The 23,822-nt window shown below is 40.0% G+C and overlaps 1 protein-coding gene across 1 annotated transcript; it reads left to right on the top strand.

Annotated features, from left to right (window-relative positions):
- The first annotated feature begins 582 nt into the window (after window positions 1–582).
- Window positions 583–23,232, top strand: pde6a (phosphodiesterase 6A, cGMP-specific, rod, alpha). Its single transcript, XM_072663412.1, has 22 exons — window positions 583–1,059; window positions 4,821–4,973; window positions 5,218–5,307; window positions 6,476–6,616; window positions 6,930–7,004; window positions 7,123–7,187; window positions 7,422–7,488; window positions 7,711–7,758; window positions 8,665–8,814; window positions 9,062–9,205; window positions 9,438–9,503; window positions 9,615–9,761; window positions 10,541–10,648; window positions 11,456–11,565; window positions 12,478–12,565; window positions 12,754–12,854; window positions 13,009–13,116; window positions 14,506–14,569; window positions 16,414–16,488; window positions 16,903–16,986; window positions 22,668–22,836; window positions 23,186–23,232. The coding sequence occupies exons 1-22, from the start codon at window positions 583–585 to the stop codon at window positions 23,230–23,232; spliced, it is 2,577 nt and encodes an 858-aa protein (XP_072519513.1).
- The last annotated feature ends 590 nt before the right edge of the window (window positions 23,233–23,822 follow it).

The following is a 23,822-nucleotide window of genomic DNA, read 5'->3' as shown; positions in this document are numbered from 1 at the left end:
TTCTTGTGTATAACATTTACAAGCTGTGATACTAGCCATAGAGGGAGTTACCAAGTGTGTATATATGGTATTCTGATGATCCAGCAAGCTTGGCAATATGGTATGTGGTGTCATATGTTCCTGTGAAGGTCAAAGACATTTTTATGACTAGTCCACACAGATACAGTGTAGAATACAGATACAAGTAGAATGGAAAGAATGCAGATTCACAGACTGGGGACATTTCTGTAACAAGTTGGCCATGTCTTATATATGTCTTACATGCCAAAGCAAATTGCTTTGTGGGTATCCCACAAGTAAATGGATTTGCTTTGCGATTTTCCGTTTCTGTCTAAAGAAAACTGCTGTTTATTGACGCTGTATCTGAGGTGTAAGCACCGTCGTGTGAATTTCATAATCCAAGTTATAATTGGATGCAGGATTAGGAGCACACACACCTCTTTAAAACAATCCCTATAATCCCCCAGTCTGTCTCTGCTCCCCTCAGCCTAGGTGCAGAAGACAGCACAGTCCACTCAGGTGTGGAGCTTGCAGTACCAGGAGGAAAGTCTTTAAAAATATCTTTTTCTCAAATAAGGCCAAATGGCTGCAGTGAACAAAGATGTGGCCGAGCAGTTTTTGGACAGCAATCCGGCCTTCGCTAAGGAATACTACGACAGTCACTTCAGAGCCCAGGTCATCTCAAACCTGCTGTCCACCTCAAAGAAGACAAATGTGGACATCAGCAAGCACCATAACCTGACCTCATTGGAGGAGAGCGAGGTGGTCTTCGACATGGTGAGGGACCTGCAGGAGAACTTGCAGATGGAAAAAGCCGTGTTCAACCTCATGCGCCACCTGTGCTTCGTCATGCGTGCGGACCGCATGAGCCTCTTCATGTATCGGCAGAGGAATGGCACAGCTGAGCTGGCCACGCGCATCTTTAATGTCACCAAGGATGCCACTCTGGAGGACTGTCTGGTGCCTCCGGACAGTGAAATCGTTTATCCACTGGACACAGGTATTATTGGTCATGTGGCCAGTGTCAAGAGGATGGTTAATGTACCTGATGTGACCAAGGTAGGCCTACCACTTAATCAGTTGTTTTAATATGTAGAACTGTCATCTCAGAGATCTCAGTTTGGTCGGTTCTAGGTTAAATCTAAGGTCTTGTTGTAGTCTAGGGTCGATAACTCTAAATGTTTTTTGGGAGGTTGAGGAAGGATTGGTGAAAGCTGCAGGCTGTTAATCTGTCTTCTCAGAGATCCAGTGCTGTGCTCCCCTTGTGGCATAAGTGTTCCACTTATGGCATTTGTGTGATAACTGATTTTTTACATGATCATTTTCCATCATCTGTTTAAATCTCTAATAATTAAACAGACTGCTTTTGTGTCTTTAAAACTTACATATAGTATAGGCTGCTTTGTACTAGGCCTCATTCAAAGCACAGGCCAGGCTGAAACGCTCCTTATAACTCAAGCAGGAATGGGCAGGGCTACCCTCCTGCAGGATGTGACATCACAAAAACAGTGAAATCAAAATGGGCTGTTATTTTTATTTATTATTTTTTTTGTAGATCAGTTTCCATATCTTCCCCACACTGACTGGACACTGATTAGTTCAATTAAAGGGGAGGAAATTTTGCTTTCCATGACACAAGTACTTAAAAACAGCAGAAATGCTAAAAATCTCTAGCATTATATTTTTATTAATTCCTTAACTTGTAATTCCAGATAAGAAAGAGTTCTCCCTTTAAGTTTTGCTTCCCCACAAAGAGTTTATTTCCCTAATGCATACATTTTTTAGTTGCACTATAGATTTGGACCAATAACTGCTGTATATGTGACACTGGCCTATGTAACACTGGCCTTAAGAGCCAGCAAATAAACTGAGTTTGATGCAACTGATCTGAATTTAGAGCTGAAACACTGTGACATGAGGAGGCAACATCCGGGGCTGTGTATTGCTGGGAACTGTGCTCTACTTACTGCATAAAATCAGTGTTAACACATCCACCGACCAGCAGAGGGCAGTGCAGGACTGCAAAAAAAGTCCTCTGTTGTGATTTTGAGCCGAGGACTGGCTGTGGCCAAAGGAACACCAGATGAAATACATGGGGTTCTCCAAAATACACTGTTGATATTATAACACACACACTCACACGTGCAATAATACGCAAGCAGCAAGCACAACAGTCTCAGTTTAGATCAAAATGACAGTAATGTGTGTAACACTCACTGATAATAGCTTGGAATGAGTTCAAGCTGAATCCGCTTGCTCGCAGAGTGTACAGAGTATTATGTGGCTGAAAGACAGCACAGGGCCCAATTTCTAAAGGATGTTATAACACTGCTCACAGGACCAATAGATTAATTTCAACCTGAATCACAGTGCTGCAGAAAAGAGTGCCTAGCCAGACGTGCATGACAATGGTCTGGGGTGAAAGCTGTGAAATTCTGCTCTCTATTTGATTAGCGGGGAGCAATCATTTTTCAAGGGAACAGACTGTCTTTCTCTCTCCGTCAGCATGAAAAGCAAAAACTCCTCAGCCTGGAAAACGGTTTCCTCTGTAGAACACGACCTCTCCACAGCACATAATCACTTGTAACAAATTGGCTTCCTTTATCTTTGTCGATGGTAATGTGTGACTGAAATACAAAGTCTGCAGAATGCAGAATGCAGTGACACTCCCTCATTGCTTAAAGGCATCCTCCATACAGATGGCCAGTAAAGAACATGGGGTAGATGTTCAACAGCTTCCGATGTGAGGACTGTTTGAGTCATCTAATAGTGGACTGCTATTTGTGATTTGTTCCACTTTCTAACCCTGATGCTGTTGCTCCATCCGAGAGAAAATAGACAGCTTTGAGATTGTAATGATGGAAAAATCACGCGAGTCTGTAGTTTTGCTTTTTTAAAGGTGAAACTTTTACAACATTTTAGTGCCAGTTGAAAGCCACAGTGCGATTACTCCATGTTCCTCTTTCCTTCCCCTGGCTATGGGTGTTACTGGGCACAGGGAATAAAGCTCTTTAATCTCACTTGAATTAGAGCGAGCCTGGATTAAATCTAAAGGTCAGTGCCTAAAGCCATGTTCTTCAAGTCAGCGGAATAGCAGCAGCTTACCTTGACTCCATCTCATTTGCCTTCTCTTTTTTTCATAGAAAATTGTAACTACCCATCATATGCAAGCAAGCCTTTGAATAGCTGTAGGCCGCTGGGTAAAGGCAAACATATTGGGCCTTGTATTTACCCCTGGATTTCCACAAGAATGAGACTTTTCATCAGATGTGTTTGACAGGAGTTGTTATTACCTGTCAGGAAAGACCAGCTGCAAATTGTGAGAAGCCTGTATAAATTCAAGGTCCATTGAGACGGCAGGCTGTAATGCTCAGCCAAATATTTTTTATATAATCTGATCCACATGTTTAGGCAGACCATTGGCAAGCGGTCAAATAACCCAAATAATTGCTTGTATATAAATGTAGTCCAAAAGTCTGGTCATATGATTTCTTTTGTTGTGGTTAGATGCAAAGATTAGATGCACATCAGATGCATATCAGACAGTAAGTGAGAAAAAAAATTGACTCCTTGTCTAAAATTATTTATATGATCAATTCGTTTGTTGAGTTTTTCCCTTTTTCTCCCAATTTGGTAGTGGCAATTAATCCACCCGTTTGTAGCTTCCCCTAGCACTAGCAATGGTTCTGACACTAGGAGGGTAAGGACTTCTGATTCATGGGAAGGCATGGAAGGAGGAAAATTCAAGGAAAATGTTATGGTGTGACACATATTAGTCACGGTTTGCATCTAGACATTGAACCTGTGACCCCTGGGCCATAGTGGCAGCACATTAGTCCGCTGAGCCACTTAGCCGTCTAAATAGAATAATTTATAATAAAATTATATAAATAGAAGAAAAATATTACACTGGAGAAAAATATCACGTTTGGTTTGAAGATAGTGTATCAGATATGGGTTGATTAGCCTAAACTCATACTCAAGTAAAAGTAGTGTTACTTTGACAAAATACTAACTGACTGAAAAAAAAGACAACTTGTGAAGAAGGATAAAACTAGCAGCTTAAAACGGCAATCAGTCACAGTGCATCACAGCTGCTCTCACCAATGTAAAAGAATGAAATTGAACTCATAACAGGGTCGAGTGTGGTATGAAAATAGGGGTGGCACTGTGTTGCAGTAGGTAGTGTATGCTCAGTAAGTGGCTGTTGGTTTTACATAATGCAAATATGCTGCTGTGACACATATCAATTACATTTAGCATGTTAACAGGAATGCATAGTGTTTTTTAACCCAAATAAATGAGCTGTTTGCAACACTTCATTAATTCTTGTAGACACAGCGTAATTTGTTTGCCTTCAATCTTCTGCTCACAAGGTACATTCTAGCACGGCCACGTCCACCACTAAATTCACTGGCCACTGATGCTTTGGGGCTTGAGAGTGCATTGCTGGACTTTGGGATAAATTTACGTGCTTTATGTTTGGGCAGTGCAACCTTAATTAGTAAAACTCAGACCTTTCCTATTGGCTCATGCCAACATCTATTTGCATACTGGGCGTGTCTTCCTCCCCTTACTCACCATCTGTGTGAGTATGTTTCTGTGTGAACCCCAAAGAGGCTTTTCTATGGCATCAGTCAACTATTTGAAGGTGCCCTGTCCATGTGCCATGTGCCCGGTGTTTCTGTGTGGTCTCTGGAACCCACTGCAGCCCTGAGGATGAATGTGGTTACTGCTCCTGTCTGCAGCTTTTTGGCCTAATAGGTGTACAGTCATCATTTTTAGTTCAGACGGTTTTAAAAGTGTGGTTCTTTCTTCAGAACCCCAACTTCAGTGACTTTGTGGACACACTGACCGAGTATGAGACCAAGAATGTGCTGGCCACTCCTGTCATGAACGGCAAGGATGTGGTGGCTGTCCTCATGGCAGTGAACAAGATTGATGGTCCGAGTTTCAACGCACAGGATGAGGAGGTGCCCCCTCTTTCTCTCTCTCTCTCCTTCTCTCTCTCTCTCTCTCTCTCTCTCTCTCTCTCTCTGATAGATAAATCATTCTATATTCTCTCTCTTTCAAGCTGACATGTAAAGTACTGAAAGATCTGGAAACTCAGCATGACTGTGGACGTTTCTGTGTCCATCTCATCAGCTGAGTTTCATCATGATGCTTCCATCATTGGTAACGGTAATTGTCTGTAATGCATCATCTGTTTTTTTCTAGATCCTGCAGAAATATCTGAACTTTGCCAACTTGATTCTCCGAGTGTTTCACCTCAGCTACTTGCACAACTGTGAAACCAGAAAAGGACAGGTGAGATGGAGACAAGACGTGCCATTTCTTTTGCACATAAATGCGTTATGTTGAGTTTGGCCTACACTCTTAATATTGGGCAGTGGTGTCTCAGTGCTTAGAGAACTGTGTTATTGATAACAGGGTTGTGGGTTAGTTTGCTCAGCCTCCAGCGTTGAGCAAAGAGGAGATTTTGTTGTAGTGTATGAGTATAATGTTAATAAAGGCACCTTCTTTTTTAAAGCAAAAAAAGGTGCCATAAATGGCAGAAAAGAGCCTCTTTCAATTCCACAGGGACCTCTGAAAAAAGATGTGTGGGTGTGAAAAAGCTTTTAAAGGTTTACAGAAGCTGTATAGTGTATAGTATTTTAGGGGTTCATCCCAAGATAAACTTCAGGTTTTTGTATTATTTTAAAAAGGTTCTTCACACATCCAGTTTATATAAAATGTTCTTCAAAGGATCATCTACTAAAATGTTTAAGTGAACCAAAGTGGTTCCTCTAACTTCTGTAACTGAACTTGTTGGCACCCTAAAAGGTTTTCTGATTGGCTATATGGTTGTAGGAAAAACCTTTAATTAGCATACAGATTCTTAATGATATAGAGATTCTTTAAACTATTTACATGTTCTTCATTAAATGTTCACATCCCATTAACAGATATGGTTCCTTAAAGATCCATTGGTTGAACGGTTTAAAAGCGGTTGTTCTGTGGCAACACTATGTTGGGTTTGGGTTCCTTAAGCAATGCCTTAGAAGATCCATATTCATTTCCCTGAAAGCCGTGTCTGAACATGAGATGTGTGGGTACGAAGAAACTCACAAACTTAAGACATAACACATAATCTAAAAGTTCTGCAATATTTTAAAGGTTCTTCAGAAGTTTTTTGTTACCACTTAAAGGCTTTAAGTGATTTTAAAGTGGTTCCTCTAAGGCATTGTGCAAGGAACCCAAATGGCATCTTAATTCTTAAGAGTGTTTCTAGGAATTGGTATAGAACTCATAAGTTATGTAGACGTTCTTTAAACTAGATAAAAAGGTTCTTTACACATCCCATTAACAGAGGTGGTTAAAGACCCATCAGTTGAAAGGTTCAAAAGCTGTTCTTCCAAGCCCTCACTCAAAAGAAGCCTTTCTTAACACCTTTATTTTTAGGAGTGTGATGGTCTCTGTTAAATCTGCCTTGCAGGTCTTGCTGTGGTCTGCCAGCAAAGTGTTTGAAGAGCTGACGGACATTGAGCGACAGTTCCACAAGGCCCTCTACACTGTGCGAGCCTTCCTCAACTGTGACCGCTACTCTGTGGGCCTTCTGGATATGACCAAAACAAAAGTGATTGTCCTGCAATGCGATGCATGCTTGTCTAGTGCTGTAGCATGACCTGACGTACACTTTCTTGGTACCTTTTTCTCCACCAGTAGAATATAGGCCAAACACATGGCTTTACAAACGCACTTCAGCTGGCATGACATTTAAACATGAAATGTGTTGCAAAAAAATTGACAATCCAAGCGTGTCGAGATGTAAGCAACACAGAGCTCTTCTAAGGTCTTAGGATTAAGCATTGAGAGATTGTGTCCCCCCTGGACAACTGCAAATCAATGGCAGCTGTCATGACTGAAAGCATCTCCTCTCATGCTTCTAGGAGTTCTTTGACCTTTGGCCAGTTCTGATGGGCGAGGTGCCTCCATATTCAGGACCAAGGACCCCCGACGGCAGAGTGAGTGTCAAAGAATAAGACCTAAACTGCCTCTCAGACCATCATTTATAGAGCCATGTCCTTTACAGCTAATACATCATGCATGTTGCTTCAGATATGATATTGCTTCTCCCCTCAGGAAATTATCTTCTACAAAGTGATTGATTACATATTGCATGGAAAGGAAGACATTAAAGTAATACCGTAAGTCCAGCATGTAATTACTTGGCCTTCTAAAGTCAAGCAAGTTGCTTCTGTCTTGAAGAAGCATTGGTTTGATTAAAATAGCCATCATGAAGCCATCATAACACAATGATAACCATGGTGTGAATATCCTGTTATAAATAAATATTCAAATATCCGATTATCTCAGATTTTAATCTTATCATTACCACTTTAATCTTATCAAAACCAGTGTGTTTTTACTCTGTTCTCCAGAAATCCTCCTGCTGACCACTGGGCTTTGGTCAGTGGACTGCCCACCTACGTGGCTGAAAATGGCCTGGTGAGAGCCCTCTGTATTTCCTGACAGCTGTGGTAGACGAGCAAAAAACCATTAAACATGAGACCATGTAGCTCTCATGTGCACAGCCGTGGGAAACGGGATGTGAAGGAAATGTTGGAGAATTGGGTTTGTGTGGACAGAGTAATGAATGAAACAGTGCTGCTCTGTACCAGTGAATCTCACTGCTGCTGCCTCTCTACCCTCTGCCTGTCTGTCTTTCAGATTTGTAACATAATGAACGCTGCCGAAGACGAATATTTTGAGTTTCAAGTAAGCTCATGTTTTAATGTTTCCATTCCGCAAACAGGAACAGACATAACATTACATTAAAAAGCAGTGTAAAAAATATTGATGATGATGATGATGCGGATTATTGTTCTTAATGCTGTTGTTGCTGTACATGTTAATAGAATTCAGCATTAATAAATTGTTCTGTCTTGCTAACACTTTGTATCTTGTGTACCTATGTAAGTCAATATAAACATTATTGTTCAAATATTTTGGAATATTGTCCAAAAAAGGGGGGGGTTCACAGTTTTTGTGTTACATTGACGATAGCTCCATTAAAATCCATATTATTATCTAATATATGCATCATACAACTCTTAAATCTAGTCTAATATCTAATATTTATATTTGTACAATTAGACAATGTGAATAAATATTTGATACTTAAGCTAGTTTTAAGATTTAGTTTTGAGAGTAAAATTTACACACACAAGACATTTCAGTGTTTCTGAAATAATTAATGCACTATTATCTTCTGTTAGAATAGAAAGTAAGATATTATTTTATCGTGTAAAATTGCAGTTATGTTTTTATTACAGTGTGAGCATTCCAATTGCACACTAATTAGTAATGCTAACTAGTAGAGTATGTATTGTGTAATATAAATAAAAGTGTCAAAGTTGAGTATACTCAAATATCCACATTGCATGCTTAGACCTATTAAGATTAGTATATGGTATACACCTTATAGTATTAGCATGTAGTATGCATTACTATATTGTGTAGTAACCTGCCAAATCCACACTATTAAGATTTGTATAAAGTATATATGTTATAGTGTGTATTACACATTTGGGACACAGTCAGTTTATGCCTAATACCTTTATGAGTTTGTGTCTGAGCTTGTTTTTTTTTAAAACTGCTGTTATTCTGTTTTGTTTTTTTTAGAAAGAGCCTCTGGACGTCACAGGCTGGACTATAAAAAATGTCCTGTCCATGCCCATCGTGAACAAAAAAGAGGAGATAGTTGGCGTGGCGACGTTCTATAACAGGAAAGATGGGAAGCCTTTCGATGAAATGGACGAAACACTAATGGAGGTATTTGTGGATTTGGTTTTGGCAGACATGGTGCGTGCAATGAGTCACAGCGGTATTATTATACACATGCTCCACATTATTTATTTATGAAGTCTTCATCTAGAGACTATCATATCCATGCAAAAGAAACCAGGGTCTAATAACTCGCAGGACGTCACTGTAGTCTACTGCAGTGGGGTGAACCTAGTTGAATCCTAGTGATCCACAAGTGAACCTTAACCACAGTTCTTGTTCTGTTTGGGCTCAGTCTCTTACCCAGTTCCTCGGCTGGTCAGTGCTCAACCCAGACACCTACGAAAAGATGAACAAGCTGGAAAATCGAAAGGACATCTTTCAGGACATGGTCCTCTATCATGTCAAGTGCAGGAAGGACGAGATCCAGAACATCTTGGTGGGTTCCTGTGCTGGAAAGGTTTAAGCATCTGCAGTAATGTACCTTGATGAGAATATGAAAATATATTACCTTTCCCCTTTTAGGAAGTGTCAAAATATTAACAGGCATATCAGTATTGTGTTTAAGTTTGGGGACCTGCTAGAACCACATTGCTTTCATCACTCTTCATAGGGTGTTAAAAAAGTACCAAAGTCACTAAAACCAGGCTGAACTGTGTGTTTCATGCTAGAATACACGCGAGTTGTATGGAAAAGAACCAGATGAATGCGACGAGGAGGAACTGGAAAACATTCTGGTAAAAGCCAATTAAAAGAGTGAAAACAATGATGCTCTTATTATGGCCTATGGTGGGTGGGGAAGGTGTGTATCCTGAAGCTGTTTTGTCTGGGTTTTGTCTGTCTGGTAGGTTGAGGTGCTGCCAGACTCAGAGAAGTGTGAGATCTTTGAGTTTCATTTCTGTGATTTCGAGCACTCGGAGATGGACCTGGTGAAATGTGGCATTTTGATGTACTATGAGCTGGGAGTGGTGGACAAGTTTCACATTCCTCGTGAGGTGAGTTGGAGATAACAAGCTGTCTGCTCGTTTGGTTTCAGAGTCATGCAGTCGGCTCAGAATAAGCTGGTTTGCAGTACCTTGATCCGTTCACTGTAAGGGGACAAAGCTCGAGATTCTTGATGATTCTTGATTGTTTTTAAAATATTGTTAAATTAATTAAGTTGAATCATTGGTTCAATTTCTGGTGATGCAAAAGAGTGGACTCCAAGAGTCCTCTCCCCATCACTTAGCGTGATGATAGCCACTGGGCTGAGCTGTCCAGTGTCATTTGGTAGCAGCAGTTGTCAAAATGTCATTAACTTTCTTCATACTTCATCTTAGATGCTCAGAGGCATGTGCTGGCCTTCACCCAATCAGCACTGGAGGCATTGTGTGAATCTTAGCATGATTGGTGGGAATTATCAATGGCAAAATTAGAGAGAAATGAGGAAGAACCCATCTAGAAAATGCCTTTAACCTAAAATTGTCTTTTACTGTATCCAATAGATGATCATACAGATTGGTAACCAATAACAACAGGCCTTATTTACCAACCGTTCTTATACGGTAATGTCTGCTTAAAACCCACTGACCCCATCCTCACAAAGATTCTGCCATTCAGCAACATTTTCTTCTTTGGGATTTGCTCAATTTACGAGGACAGTGGGATCCATCATTAAACACTTCTGCGGTTTAAAAACACATAATTAATTACTCATAGAACATATATATTTTTATTCTTAGGAAGATATTGATGTATAGAATTTAGTGGGTCAGTGGTGTTTTTTTGTCCACAGGCGCTGGTGAGGTTCGTGTACTCGCTTAGTAAGGGCTACCGAAGAATCACCTACCACAACTGGAGACATGGCTTCAATGTGGGCCAGACCATGTTCACATTGCTCATGGTGAGACTACACAAACTTGCTGTCCACTATTGTCATCAGCATTCCCTGGGTTCGTTTGGTTAACCCCTTCAAATCCTTAAAGGCTGTACTATTTATTAAGTCATTGTGAATGGGTGGGGCTGAACTGCTGTAGGCTGGATAGGTGGACGTATGCAAATGCTCTGTTTTTTAGTTTCTGTATCTACTGAGGACTGAAACCTAAACCGTGTTTAGGTATTACATCAGTCTCTTTCTTTCTCTTTCAAGTTATGTAGCTCCAAGTTTAAGGAATTGAGGTGTGGATCCACTTACAGGCCCTTGCATTTCAGTGTGTACATATCATGCCAGGGGCTAAGCATCTATGAATAGATTTCACTGCATGCATCTTAGCCTAGAAACAAACAAATGACCCCTGTCGCTACAGCGGTGGAAGCTTTGATGAATTCCTCCCATCTGTTTTGTGAAGATTTCAGAGTGGTGCCTAGTGCAGGTAGTGTGTACTGTTATAGGACCCTCCTCCAATATGTAGCCCTTAAAATGGAGAGTGTGCCAAGCTAATAAGGCAGCCGAGCATGAAACTGCTCCATGCTCCCTCATCAGTAATCACAGGGAACGAGTCGTATAAGTCAGGCAGGACGGAGGTGTGGAGTCGGCATGAGCGCGGGCCTTAATGAGCCATCCTCAGCACCGCTCCCAGGAGTCACGGAGCCTAATGAGCTCTCTGGAGTCAGCATGCTCCTCCACAACAGGCAGCCGTGGGGTGCGGGTGGGTCTCCTCACGTAGTTCCGCCAAGAGGCCCATTAACACCGACTCTAACATGCTCTCAGACAGGTGACCTGAAGCGCTACTACACGGACCTGGAGGCTATGGCCATGCTCACTGCCGGACTCTGCCACGATATCGACCACCGCGGGACCAACAACCTCTACCAGATGAAGTACAATCTGCTCACAGTCATTATTGCCACAAACTGCCACTGTCCTGCTGTTCTCCCAGCAGGCGAAACTACGGGTTGATGTTATAACTAGGGCATGACTGATATAAAAACAATAGCATTGATATTGATTTTATGGAGCTAAAACTGCAACTTTGTGGAAAAACTTGACATGATATTTTTGTAATACACTATATGGGCAAATGTATTTGGACACCTGCTCTTTCATTGTTCTGTTCATTCTTTTCAGAATCAGTGGTATTAAAACAGAGTTATTCCTGCTTTTGTTGGAGTAACTGTCTCTACTGTCCAGTGAACAAGGCTTTCTACTTGATTTCGGAGCATTGCTGTGAGGATTTGAGTGCATTCAGCAACAAGAGTGTCAGTAAGGCCAGGATGTTAGATGATCATCACTCCAGCTAATTCCCAACTTATCCTCAACTCTCCAAAAGTATTGTATGAGCACCATCGTTCCAGAAAACAGAGTTCCACTGATCCACAGCTCTGTGCTGGGGGGCTTTATATGCCTCTGGCCCACACCTGGCTGTGTGTGTGTGTGCATTTGCACATCTGTGTCAGCAATGGGTGTAACTTAAAGTAGCAATCATTAGAAGAGGTGTCCACAAACATTTGGACATATAGTGTATTATTAATGCCTTGTTTCATTGATACTGGTGAATCAGAGACATCTAAATATTGGCCAGTTTTACTGGTCAAACAATAAATCATTGGGCCTAGGGAACTAATATTTGGCCATTAGTTGGGTGTGTAGTTAGACGTCCAGTTAACAAAGTAAATATAATGTGTCGAGTTTTTTATTATTAGAAATATCAATCAAGCTCTGTCAATATGTTTCGGTGTGTTTATTAATTATGCATGTCTTGGATTGTCCCATCTCTGTAATTAATTTCTTAGGTCTGGGAATCCACTGGCAAAGCTACATGGCTCGTCCATCCTCGAGAGGCACCATCTGGAGTTTGGCAAAACTCTACTGAGAGATGACGTGAGCCTGAGATTCTAGATGCTTCTCAAACTTTCAGAGCTTCTTATAATATCTTAATGAAATAACAACTTCAAACAGTCCAGAAAGAGGCATTTCTGAACTAGCCCTGAAAATAGCTGCTTTGGTCGTCTTCTTGGCGATTCCCAGTTCTCAGTGTTCTTTCATCTCCTGTAATTTCATTTTTCCAGGCTTTGAACATCTACCAGAATCTTAACCGACGGCAACATGATATCGTGATCCATCTGATGGACATTGCTATAATAGCAACAGACTTGGCCTTGTATTTCAAGTGAGGATATTGCATGCATAGTGTGCCTATGGTATAAGAATGTTGGCTTGTTTTTTTTTTACTATATCTCCATAGATACTGCAAGAACAGTTCTGAGCTCTCAGTACTTTCTCACTGTGAATGACGTTGAGTTAATTATCATGTGCACCTGCAGAAAAAGGACCATGTTTCAGAAGATTGTGGATCAATCAAAAACCTACGAGAGCTGGAACGATTGGACCAAATACATGATGCTGGAGACGACCAGGAAAGAGATAGTCATGTATGTACTGGCCGGCTATGCACACCAGTGAAATCTGCTCAGCCCAACATCAAGAGAAATACAATTGTAGTGCAAATACTTATGCAAATGCTAGTGCAGATACAGTACATGACATTTCCTATTTGGTGACAATTACAGCTGTCACTATTGATCATTTAAGTCATTGAATAAGTAATTAAGTAATTTGATAACTAGTTCTTAAGAATGTTAATTAATGAGCGCTTCCCAAAATCTCTCTAACTAAAGTACTACTCGAACTTGCATGCAAATGAACAAGTAAACTGCTCTACTGGTTATACACAAATGGTTTTTAGGTGGGTTTTGGTGGCAGCTCAGCACCTAAAAGCCAGGGCCTGCTAATTCTCGGGGGGAGGGATCAGCATAAAAATGAAGGAATAATAATAAAATCTGTTTCAAACAAATTTAAATATCATAAATTTTATTTAAATATAATGTAAAATCTAAAAAAAAATGTCTCAATGTAACATATAGAAAAAAAATATAAATCATATTTACTGGCACCACTTGTTACCACATGTTACATTATTTATTTTATACTTTGTTGTATATTAAATTACTAAATATGCTTCACAATGTGAAAGTATGTTCTCTGCAGAGGATTAAGCTATTTTCAATTAGAAAAATGAACATATGTCATTTGACCGGGCACTTAAACATAATACTAATAATAATGCAATGCAATGCATTTCTAATAATCGGTGGCATTAACATAAGTTTAATTATTAACATAGAGTTTAGTTAATTTATGCAGGCATATATGTGTGTATGAATATTTTTACAACAGCTGAGAACATTCCTCAGTCAAGTTATATTGGTTTAAACACATTTAAAGATTTTCTGAGTTTAATAATAAAGTTTAAGAGTTCGACTGGCCATTACACTTTTCAGGAAGGAGTCAAAAAAGATGTTCTTTGCGCTCATTTGTTAAGTTTTGGTTTACAAAGCTTTGTGAAAAACTCTTGTTGCACTCATTCTTTTCTCACATCCTTCATTAGCTGGTTTGCTATTCACAAAGAATGGTTGCTTCTGAGGAACTCACCACAGAACAGTAACCTTTAAAATATTGTAATGTAAAAGGATCTACAAGGAAGCCTTTAAATGACTTCATTAAAAACGTCTGATCACACCATCAATATAATAATTGTAATTATTATTTATTTATGATTATTGTAAGACAGCAGATCAGTTGAAGAACTTGCATTAGAGCATGAATTACAATCATATAAACTGACGACTAATCACTGCGGCTTCATTGTGGAGATCAGTTTTATTGGAGTAGGCTAACTAACCTAATTGCTTCATGGTCATCATATGGATCCTGTTGACTTCAAGTCGAGTCACAGCATGGTGTTGATGATGTTTTCGCAGGGCGATGATGATGACTGCCTGTGATTTGTCTGCTATTGCAAAGCCCTGGGAGATCCAGAGTAAGGTATGGCATTCCGGTGCATAATGTCATAGAGGGCCAGATTCAATGGCCCCTGCTTTGGAAACAGGCCATGAGTGCACAAAAGAAATAGCTGTGCTCCCAGGCAATATACTGTAATGAGACTCGTGCTCTATTCAAATGGTAATGCAGTGTTTTGCTCACACTATGTTATTGTGTGCATTTAGGGGAGCACAGTTTTGTGGATGGTTCTATACACAATGCTGTCTACTGAAATATGTGGACAATTTGCGTTTTCCACCCTATTCCCTCTATGTATGTGGACAAGCTGGCAAGAATCAGATGAGAAATGCTAATGACTGAACATGATGTTTTGCTCCAGTTGAGATGTGCAATCTCCCCAGAAGATGAGCTTGTCTGAGGTCAAGCAATATTACTTCTGTCCTGTTGAGCTAATTAATTAGTTCTAGTTTGAAGTCTATGAAGTCTGTAGGCTAACAGATTATATTGAATACTTGGGAGTTCCTGAGGGCGTCGCTGTGCAAAAAGATAAAAGCAAGAGAATGACTTTGAGCTCTGTCTTCAACAGTTAACATCATCTTAGCTCTTAGCTCTAAGCTTTTGACAATTCTGCACAAGAAGTCTGAAATATTTGAAGCACTTGATGTTCTTGTGATGCTGAGAAATTGTTGGGGCTAACATCTCCCATACCTAACAAGTTATAGTCTTGTGCAAAACCTTGAGCACCCTTGGCCAATTTAAACCATGTTCTCCTCTATAGAGAACACACTTCTGCACACTGTAAACCATAATTAGTTTGGGTAGCTTAACCTCCTGAGAACCAGACTTTTGCTTGGTGTGTATTTTTTATTTCTCCTATTTTGGATTAGTAGGACCTAAAAAGTTTAGAAATTAAACTTTGTACAGGAAGTTGTTTTTGCCAAAAATAATGTCCTCGTATGATGCAAAAGGGTCAAAGTTAAAAAAAAAAAAAAGTATCATGGTGCAGGGAAGCAGAAATGTAATGTCCTCATATGAGGATTCAGGGTCATAAGAGGTTAATTTAACATATTATTAAAAAATATTAAACGTGCTGTGTGCTGAAGTAATTATCATTATGTTATGTTTTATATAATGTGCAGAAATATGTTAATTTATGTATAAAATTTTGTCTTGTAGAGACTTGATATTTCCTCCATATATTTTTTACTTCAAATCAATAAAAAGTTAATGTACATTATAATATCAGTCAGTTATCTCTACTTTACTGTTCTTTTGTGCATGATGCTGCCCTTAAATCATATGACTAAAGGTTTTGCTTATTCAGACAATAAAAGATGAGGGCTTGGAAAGTGAATTGAAAACAGCTTTCAGAACTTCTAAATGATGCAATCTTGCCCATATCAGTTATTGTGTTTTTTGTTTTCATTCAGTTTCTGCCTCATTTTTATTGTGTTAGTACTTTCCCCACTGTGTCTGTTCATGTACTGTTCCCTTAAATACAAACTACTGCATGTGTGGTCACGTGACTCCACCTTGTCCAATCTGTGACGTGGATGCAGCAATTAAACAAAAATTAAGCAAAGCTTAAACAGAGCAAGCTGAGCAACTCCCTTAATTAATCTTAAATAATCTTAATCTTAAATAATCTCCCTTATCTCCCTTAAGCATCTTAAATAATTGTTCATTGATTATAATCAAGGTAAAATATATTCATATTGCTCAGAAATAATATTTTATTCATAAAATCATTTCCTTTTTTTACTTGCCACTCACAAAGACTGTACAATCTCTCACCAGGATTTCCTGTCACGTTTCAATTATAGAGAAATAGATTCTAGAATTTTAGCATGGCTTTGTGATGGCTAGCAATGTGTTTTACCCTACAGGTGGCGCTGTCTGTGGCTGCAGAGTTCTGGGAGCAGGGTGACCTGGAGAGGACTGTTCTGGAGCAGCAACCCATTGTGAGACATTCACTGTAATGATGGGTCAGAGAGAGAGAGAGAGAGAGAGAGAGAGAGAGAGAGAGAGAGAGAAAGAGAGAGAGAGAAAGAAAAGAGAGAGAGAGTAAAAAAGAGGCAAATTTCCCATGGGCCACGTAATGATGTACTGCCTATTATGTGGTGCAGTGAATCAGAAAGATCGGTCGTAGTGGCCCAGTCAGCCGCACCATTCTCTAACTCCCCTATTTTACACAACTCTGACTCCAGATCCTTTAATGTCAAGTTTTTCAAATTGCCATCACATGACTACTAACTTCTTTTAAGTCCAACAATTCCTGCTGAAATCCCAGTGATCTGGCTTTTTTTATTTATTTATTTTTTGATGGCTTGGTTTCACTCTTACCCAAAGCTAACCGAGTTCTGTTTGCCCTCTAGCCCATGATGGACAGGAACAAGGCAGAAGAACTGCCCAAACTCCAGTGCGGTTTCATTGATTTCGTCTGCGCCTTTGTGTACAAGGTGAGATGCCACTTTTTGATGAGCCCATACATCACACACACGGCTTCACCTACAAACTCATTAACATATCCTGAGAAAATTACATGTAACCCTTGTATGTATCTGGGTAGTATATACAGTGGAACGAAAAAGCATGTGAACCCTTTGGCATTTTATGGTTTGCTGCAATAATTTGTCATAAAATGTGATCTGATCCTCATCAAAGTCAAGTGTATTGACAAATATAACGTGACTATACACAAACACAAAAAATAATTTATGTCTTCATTGAGAACAATCATAAAAACCTCATAGTGCTAGTGGATAAAGTATGTGAACCCTTGAGTTAAAGCTAATTGGAGTCATGTGTTAGCATACCTGGAGTCTTCTTCAGAAAAAGAGTTTGGAGGTGTGGATTAGAGCTGCTTTGGCTTTGAGTTTCCTCCACACAAGAAGGATATGTGTATGTGAGCCATGCCTCGACAAAAAGAGCTTTCAGAGGATCTAAAAATTGTTGATTTACATAAAGCTGGAAAGGACTTTAGAAATTTGCCACTCTACAGTGAGGCAAACGATCTAAAAATGGAGACAATTTGGGACTGTGGTTACTCTGCCAAGAAGTGGGCACCAAGTCAAAATGACCCCAAGAGCACAATGGAGACTCATCAATGAGGTAAAGAAACAACCTCAAGATTTGAAGGCGTCATAGGTCCAGGCTAACATCTGTATTCATGAGTCTACAGTCGGTAAAACCTTGAACAAGCAGGGTATCTATGGCAGGATGCCACAAAGGAAGCCGCTGATGCACACCTGAAGTTTACGAAAGAGCACATTGACACTCCACAACGGTACAGGAAAATGTTTTGTGGACAGATGAAACCAAGATTTAACTTTTTGGAAAGAACATGCAGCGTTACCTCTGGTGTAAAAAAAGGCACTGCACATCACCCTGAAAATATCCTTCCAACTGTAAAGTATGGTGGAGGGAGCATCATGATTTGGGTCTGGTCAGCTTATTATCATTGAGGGGATGATGAATTCCCAAGTGTATTAAAACATTCTACAGGATAATGTGAGAGGATAATTTATGACAAATATAATGCATAACATCATTAAATTCCACTGTATATATATAGTTAACATTAAAATAATGCATAGAATAAATACAAAAAACCTTAACCATTTCCAAAGCTCTCCTTTAGGAAGCCCAGTATTTACAGCTGCTACCCAATGCCTACTTTTTCAAATCAATCCTTCACTAACCCTCAGAGACCCACTGTTCCAAAAGTGCAAAAATTGTTTAAAGCACTCAATTTATGCCTGTGTCCAACTAAATGTCACAAGAAATGACATTTCCCAACAGTCCACCCTCTAAACTGCACCATAGGGAAGAAGTAATATGCCGTTCTTGACTACTTTCATCCAAGTAAATATATGATTTCTTTGCTTTCTTAAAAGTTTGATGGCTAAAAAAACAACAACACAATTCATTTAACATTAATTTTACATAATTTTATAATACAGTGTAAAATAATACATGTAATATACTGTACTATAATATACTATAATATAATAACATTCTACTGTTAAATAGTGTTTCTCACTGAGATAAAGTGTATCATCGTAAATAAATTGTAAATCGTCGCTGTCACTTCTCTTTACATTCTCTGAACATTTCAAGATGAAAAGACAAATAAAAAATGTCCACAATTATGCTGAATAAAAAGTCATTAGATGGGCTCCCGAATGGCACCGCTGTCTAAAGGCTGTTGCGCACCGGGGCAGTGGTGGCTCAGCGGTTAGAGCACCGGGCTATTGATAACATTGTTGTGGGTTCGATTTCTGGGCTCTGCAAGCTGCCACTGTTGGGCCCTTGAGCAAGGCCCTGCTCCCCAGGTGCTGGAGTTGGCTGTTCACTGCTCTGGCTGTGCGTGTACTCACTGCCCCTAGTTCACTAGTGTGTGTGTGTGTGTGTGTGTGTTCACTACCACAGATGGGTTAAATGCGAAGGACACATTTCGCTGTACATAGTACAGTGACAAATACGTGTACCTTTACTTTATACACCGTGGCAATGACGCTGCAAAGTGAGAGCTCCAAAGAACATTCTATACTCGAGCTCCTGTTCAAGCTGACTTCAGGCTCAAGTTCAAGATGGTTTGTGTTTGTCTTTACAAATCTGTGATTAATGGCATATAGTTCTGGGTATTTCCCCACTTCGTTGACCAGCTTCTCCTCATCCATCACCCCCAAGGAAGTTTCGTGATGTCATTAAGCTGTACAGGGCCGGCCTACTCCAAGTGTAAAAGGTCTTTCACAAAATTGGAATTCTTGTATTTCTGGTAAATTCCAATTCACAAGTCATTTATTATTATTTTTTGTGGTATCGCTCTAAAGGAAAAAAAAAGTGGTGTGCTGTGTTGTGCTGAGAAGTTGACCAGTGCTTGGAGGTTTGAGCACCGCCACATGTCGGCCCCAGTGTGCAAACCTTCTTTTTAAACAATAGTTTGAATTTTTGGGCTCTGCGCAGCACAGCACAGCACATCTGGCGTGTGATGACCTTAAGTGTAGCTGCTGTCATTGGGAAACCGCAGGTTTGATAAATTGTGATCCCACAGCCATCTGTGCCGGAGAATCCCAGAGAGAATAATTGGATTCGCTCTCTCTAGGTGGGTAGGCGAGTAGGCCTCCCTCTCGTGATTGAAGGACCAATGAAAATGGTGGAAACTTATGCTGAAAATAACCTCTTTACATGAGCACCTGAGTGGCCCTGCCATCTAAGCGCCTGTTTTAGGGATTGCAGGTTAGCCATCCATCGCCGGGAGTCCCAGAGAGCACAATTGGCCTCGATCTCTCTAGGTGTGTAGGCGGCTAGGCGGTTAGGCCTCAATCTCATGATGGACAGACCAATGAACATGATAGGTGGGTAGGCCTCCAAATCCCCCCCCCCACCCCCCCATCGTTGAGCATGATGCTAGATGTGACAGGACTAGCAGGTGCATTTCTCCTCCAGGTGTTTTTGCTGTGCAGTGACGTTGCATTAGTTGGTAAATATGTGGTTGGCTTTATGTGACTTGAAGGATTTGCATTCAAGCTAGATTGGGTGAATCATTTTGAAATGGAATTGGAAAATGGAAAATGACCAAACTGGGGAGAAAAATCTCAGTCATATTTTTCTCCTGTAAATTCCCAATGCATTCTAAAAATTATGTCCATTCTGTAAACATTGTTACAACCTTGATGAAAAAGAGAGGACTATTATTAGCTGTCTTGTTCAGTTAAATATTTATTAATGCTTACACGGTAAATAGCCCTTGCAGTTACTCAGAGAGGAGTGTAGAAACAGTGAAGGAATGTGAATTGCATTATTTATACAGAACTTTGGTTTTCAAAAGAAGGTGAATGACCCTAATGACTCAGCCAATATCAGGTCAAACTAAGTTGAGCCTGTCCTTTTACACTCAAGTATGCATGTCATGAAATCTTTCACCATTCTAGCTGTTTTCCATCACTTATTTCTAGATGCTGTGTGTCAGCTAATAAGGAGGTAATTGCGTAAATGTCCCCCACCACTATTTCAAAATCAAGATTTCTGTGACCAGCTACACTCTTAAAATAAAGGTGCCTCAACAAGTTATTTTTTTTCAAAATCCATTTACAGACATCTGTTATGTTCATTTTATTTGAAATATTATGCCAATAATTACAAATTACATTTATTTTGTCAGTTTTACAGAAAAAAGAAAAAATACGATATTATTTGTAGTACTTTTCTGCTTGTAATTGCAAATTTCAGCAACTATCTGTAATTAAATGTCTGGATAATTAAGGTTTAATTAATTGATAACTTAATAATTATAATTTTCTTTGCTATTTCAATTGGTCAAATATCTGGCAGCACAGGACATAAAAAAACTAAACCTAAAATTAAAGTAAAATATCTTGATTCAAACAGGAATAGTCAAATTTTTATTGAGTTCTATTGAAAAACACCAATAACTGCAGCTATTATCGTAATTACTACTTTAACAAAATAAAGCAACCAGTACACAAAAATCAGACAGTAATAGACCATCATTTGAAACATAAGGGTATACCCAAGAGAAGGTAGCCTTTGGGGAAATGGCAACACATTGACGGTGAATTTGGGGAAAGGACACACCCAATAACAAAAAGGTTGGTGTCAGGAGCCAGTAAGAAAGGTGTGATTCTTACTCAAAAATAGAAACTGCGCTGATGTTGGATTTAATCATTTCTTAACAAGTTCCTGTAACTGAGTCCGTTGTGCTGTTTTATTAAGGGAAACGGACCTGTAGAGTTTGTTTGTTGCAGTACAAACTCTGAGTAAAACGTACATCCCATTCCCATTGGCTGTGGGCACCATCTATTTACATACAGGGCGTGTCTCACTGACACTTACCATCAATGAGTTGACGTTTCCCCTGGGCTACTTTCTCTTGGGCGTCCTTAAATGTTTCATGGTGTTTGTTGCTTGGCAGCTTTCTGTGTAGTCAGCTGAAATAATGTTTTTCTGTAAAGGCTTGAAAAAGGTTTTATTGAATTTGATTTAAGATCGTTCTTTTTTTACTGTGTTTGTTTATCTGTTTAAAGGTTCTTCACTCTCACACGCGTTTCTTTTATACACATGGTTCTTCTATGGCATCGCTCTAAGATCCCTTTAAAGCACTGCTATTTTTAAGAGGCTAAAGCTGAACCTCTCTTTCCTTCTGTGAAGCACCCTATCAGCTCCATTACTGTGTTCTTATCCGCCATTAAGACAGACAGAGAGATAGATAGACCGATAGCAGCTTCATTAACCCTGAAGGAAATTGCAAGGGTACTACAGTAGCCATAAGGTGTATATACTAGAGAACAGTGAGAAACTACCCAGAGTCAAATGTGTTTTTGGAGACCAGTGAATATATATTGTACTGTATAATATTACTATAGATACAGACATTCACTTTATGTCCAAATGTTTGTGGACACCCCTTCTAATGAATGCATTCAGCTACTTTAAGTTGCATGCATTACTGACACAGATGTGTGAATGAACACACACACACACACAGCTTGTTTAGTCCCTGTAGAGAAGTATTGCCAATAGAATAGGACTCTCTAGAGCAGATAAACATGAACCTATTGGCACCATGCCTGACGTTGGCTTGAGGGGTATAAAGCCCCCCAGCACTGAGCTGTGGAGCTATGGAACTGTGTTCTCTGAAATAATGGTTGTTGCTCCATTCAATACTTATGGGATGAGTTGAGGAGTTAGGGATGAAGTGGGGTGGTGATCATCCAACGTCCTGACCTCACTAATGCTCTTGACGCTGAATGCAATCAAATTCTCACAGCAATGCGCCAAAATCTAGTAGAAAGCCTTCCCTGGGCAGCAGAAAAATTTACTACAGCAAAAGCAGGATATATTTGTTTTTAATACCCTTGATTTCAGAAGAAACAATGATAATAATAAGCATGTGTCCCAATACTTTTGTCCACATACTGTATGTATTGGCCCACCAGAGATAATGGGCAGAATAACATTATAGAGGTACTAAGGTAACTGCAGACTATCAGTGGCCAATAAAATGGCTTTGATATGCGACGATTTGGCATGAAGAACGTCAGTGCCTCCTGGCACTCAACGTTGACTCATTAAGCCCATCTCACTCAAGCTCGCTCTCCTCCATCTTTTCCTGCAGGAGTTCTCCCGTTTCCATGTGGAGATCACACCCATGCTGGAGAGACTACTGAACAACAGAAAGGAGTGGAACGCTCTTAAAGAAGTGCACGAGGCCAAGCTGGCACAGCTTGAGGAAGCCAAGAAGGCCAAGCAGGAGGCTGCAAATGCTTCTTCAGCTGGCCAGCCAGGTGAGAACTTTCAGAAGCATTAAAAGTGTGTCCTGTATCAAAGTAAACATCTAAAATCCCGTAGGTAAAAAAGCTAGTGATGCTTCACAGAGCATGTCACTGTTATCATCCTGGAGTAGCATGGCACACTGTAGATGTATAAGACCTAAATGGAATGGCAGGAGCAAGAGAGTCTTACACCGTACCTTGGTGGTTTCTTGCCATGGCCTTTCACAGAATGCTCTCTAAGCCCTTTAGCTAATGGGTGCAGACTTGACACAGATTTGACATTTTCTATCTGAGAGACAGTGACCTTAACCTGAGTGTGTCCAACTAACCCCTCCTCTCTCTCTGCTCTCTACTCCTACAGCGAGCGCTGCCCCAGCCTCCCAGTCCAAGACCTGTGTGCTCAGCTAGATCTCAGATGGTCCAGTGCAGAAGCATTCCATATGTCTGGCAATTTGCTCATTGATATTCAAGTGGTATTTCACTAAATGCACATCTAGGCTTTCAAAACTTCTCTTTAGATTAGAAGTTGTGGAAGATATCAGACCAGAGCTTAATGTGTGTGAAATGGACTGTTCCGTTTCAGACACTGGCAATACGCTGACGTACTGAACAGTAGTTTCTGAATGTTTAAAGTTTAAAGATCTTCATATAAATGAGCATAATGTACAGTACTGTGCAGAAATCAAAACGGCCATTAAGCACAACGTCTTCATTTTTCAGAAAAAAAACAAAACCCAGGAAACACATTTCACAGAACATTACACTGAAGCTGCAACAACTCAATAAATCACATGTATTTTAGTGTGTCCACACGCCACCTTCTCCACAGCGTCCACTCCTTTCACTCATTTCTGCATTTCAAGCTTAGATGGAGCATTTTCTGCTTCTCAAATTCAAGTAATCCCAAGCACATTGAATGATGTTGAGGTTGAGGTCTCAGTGGTGGAGTCAGACCATTATTATGAGAACACCAGCAGCTTCAGCAGTTGTATTGGTGG

The sequence above is a fragment of the Salminus brasiliensis genome, chromosome 19 (assembly GCF_030463535.1).
Source record: "Salminus brasiliensis chromosome 19, fSalBra1.hap2, whole genome shotgun sequence".
Classification (NCBI taxonomy): Eukaryota; Metazoa; Chordata; class Actinopteri; order Characiformes; family Bryconidae; genus Salminus; species Salminus brasiliensis.
The sequence above is the reverse complement of the archived record's forward strand: the minus strand, read 5'-3'. Positions and strand labels throughout refer to the sequence as shown.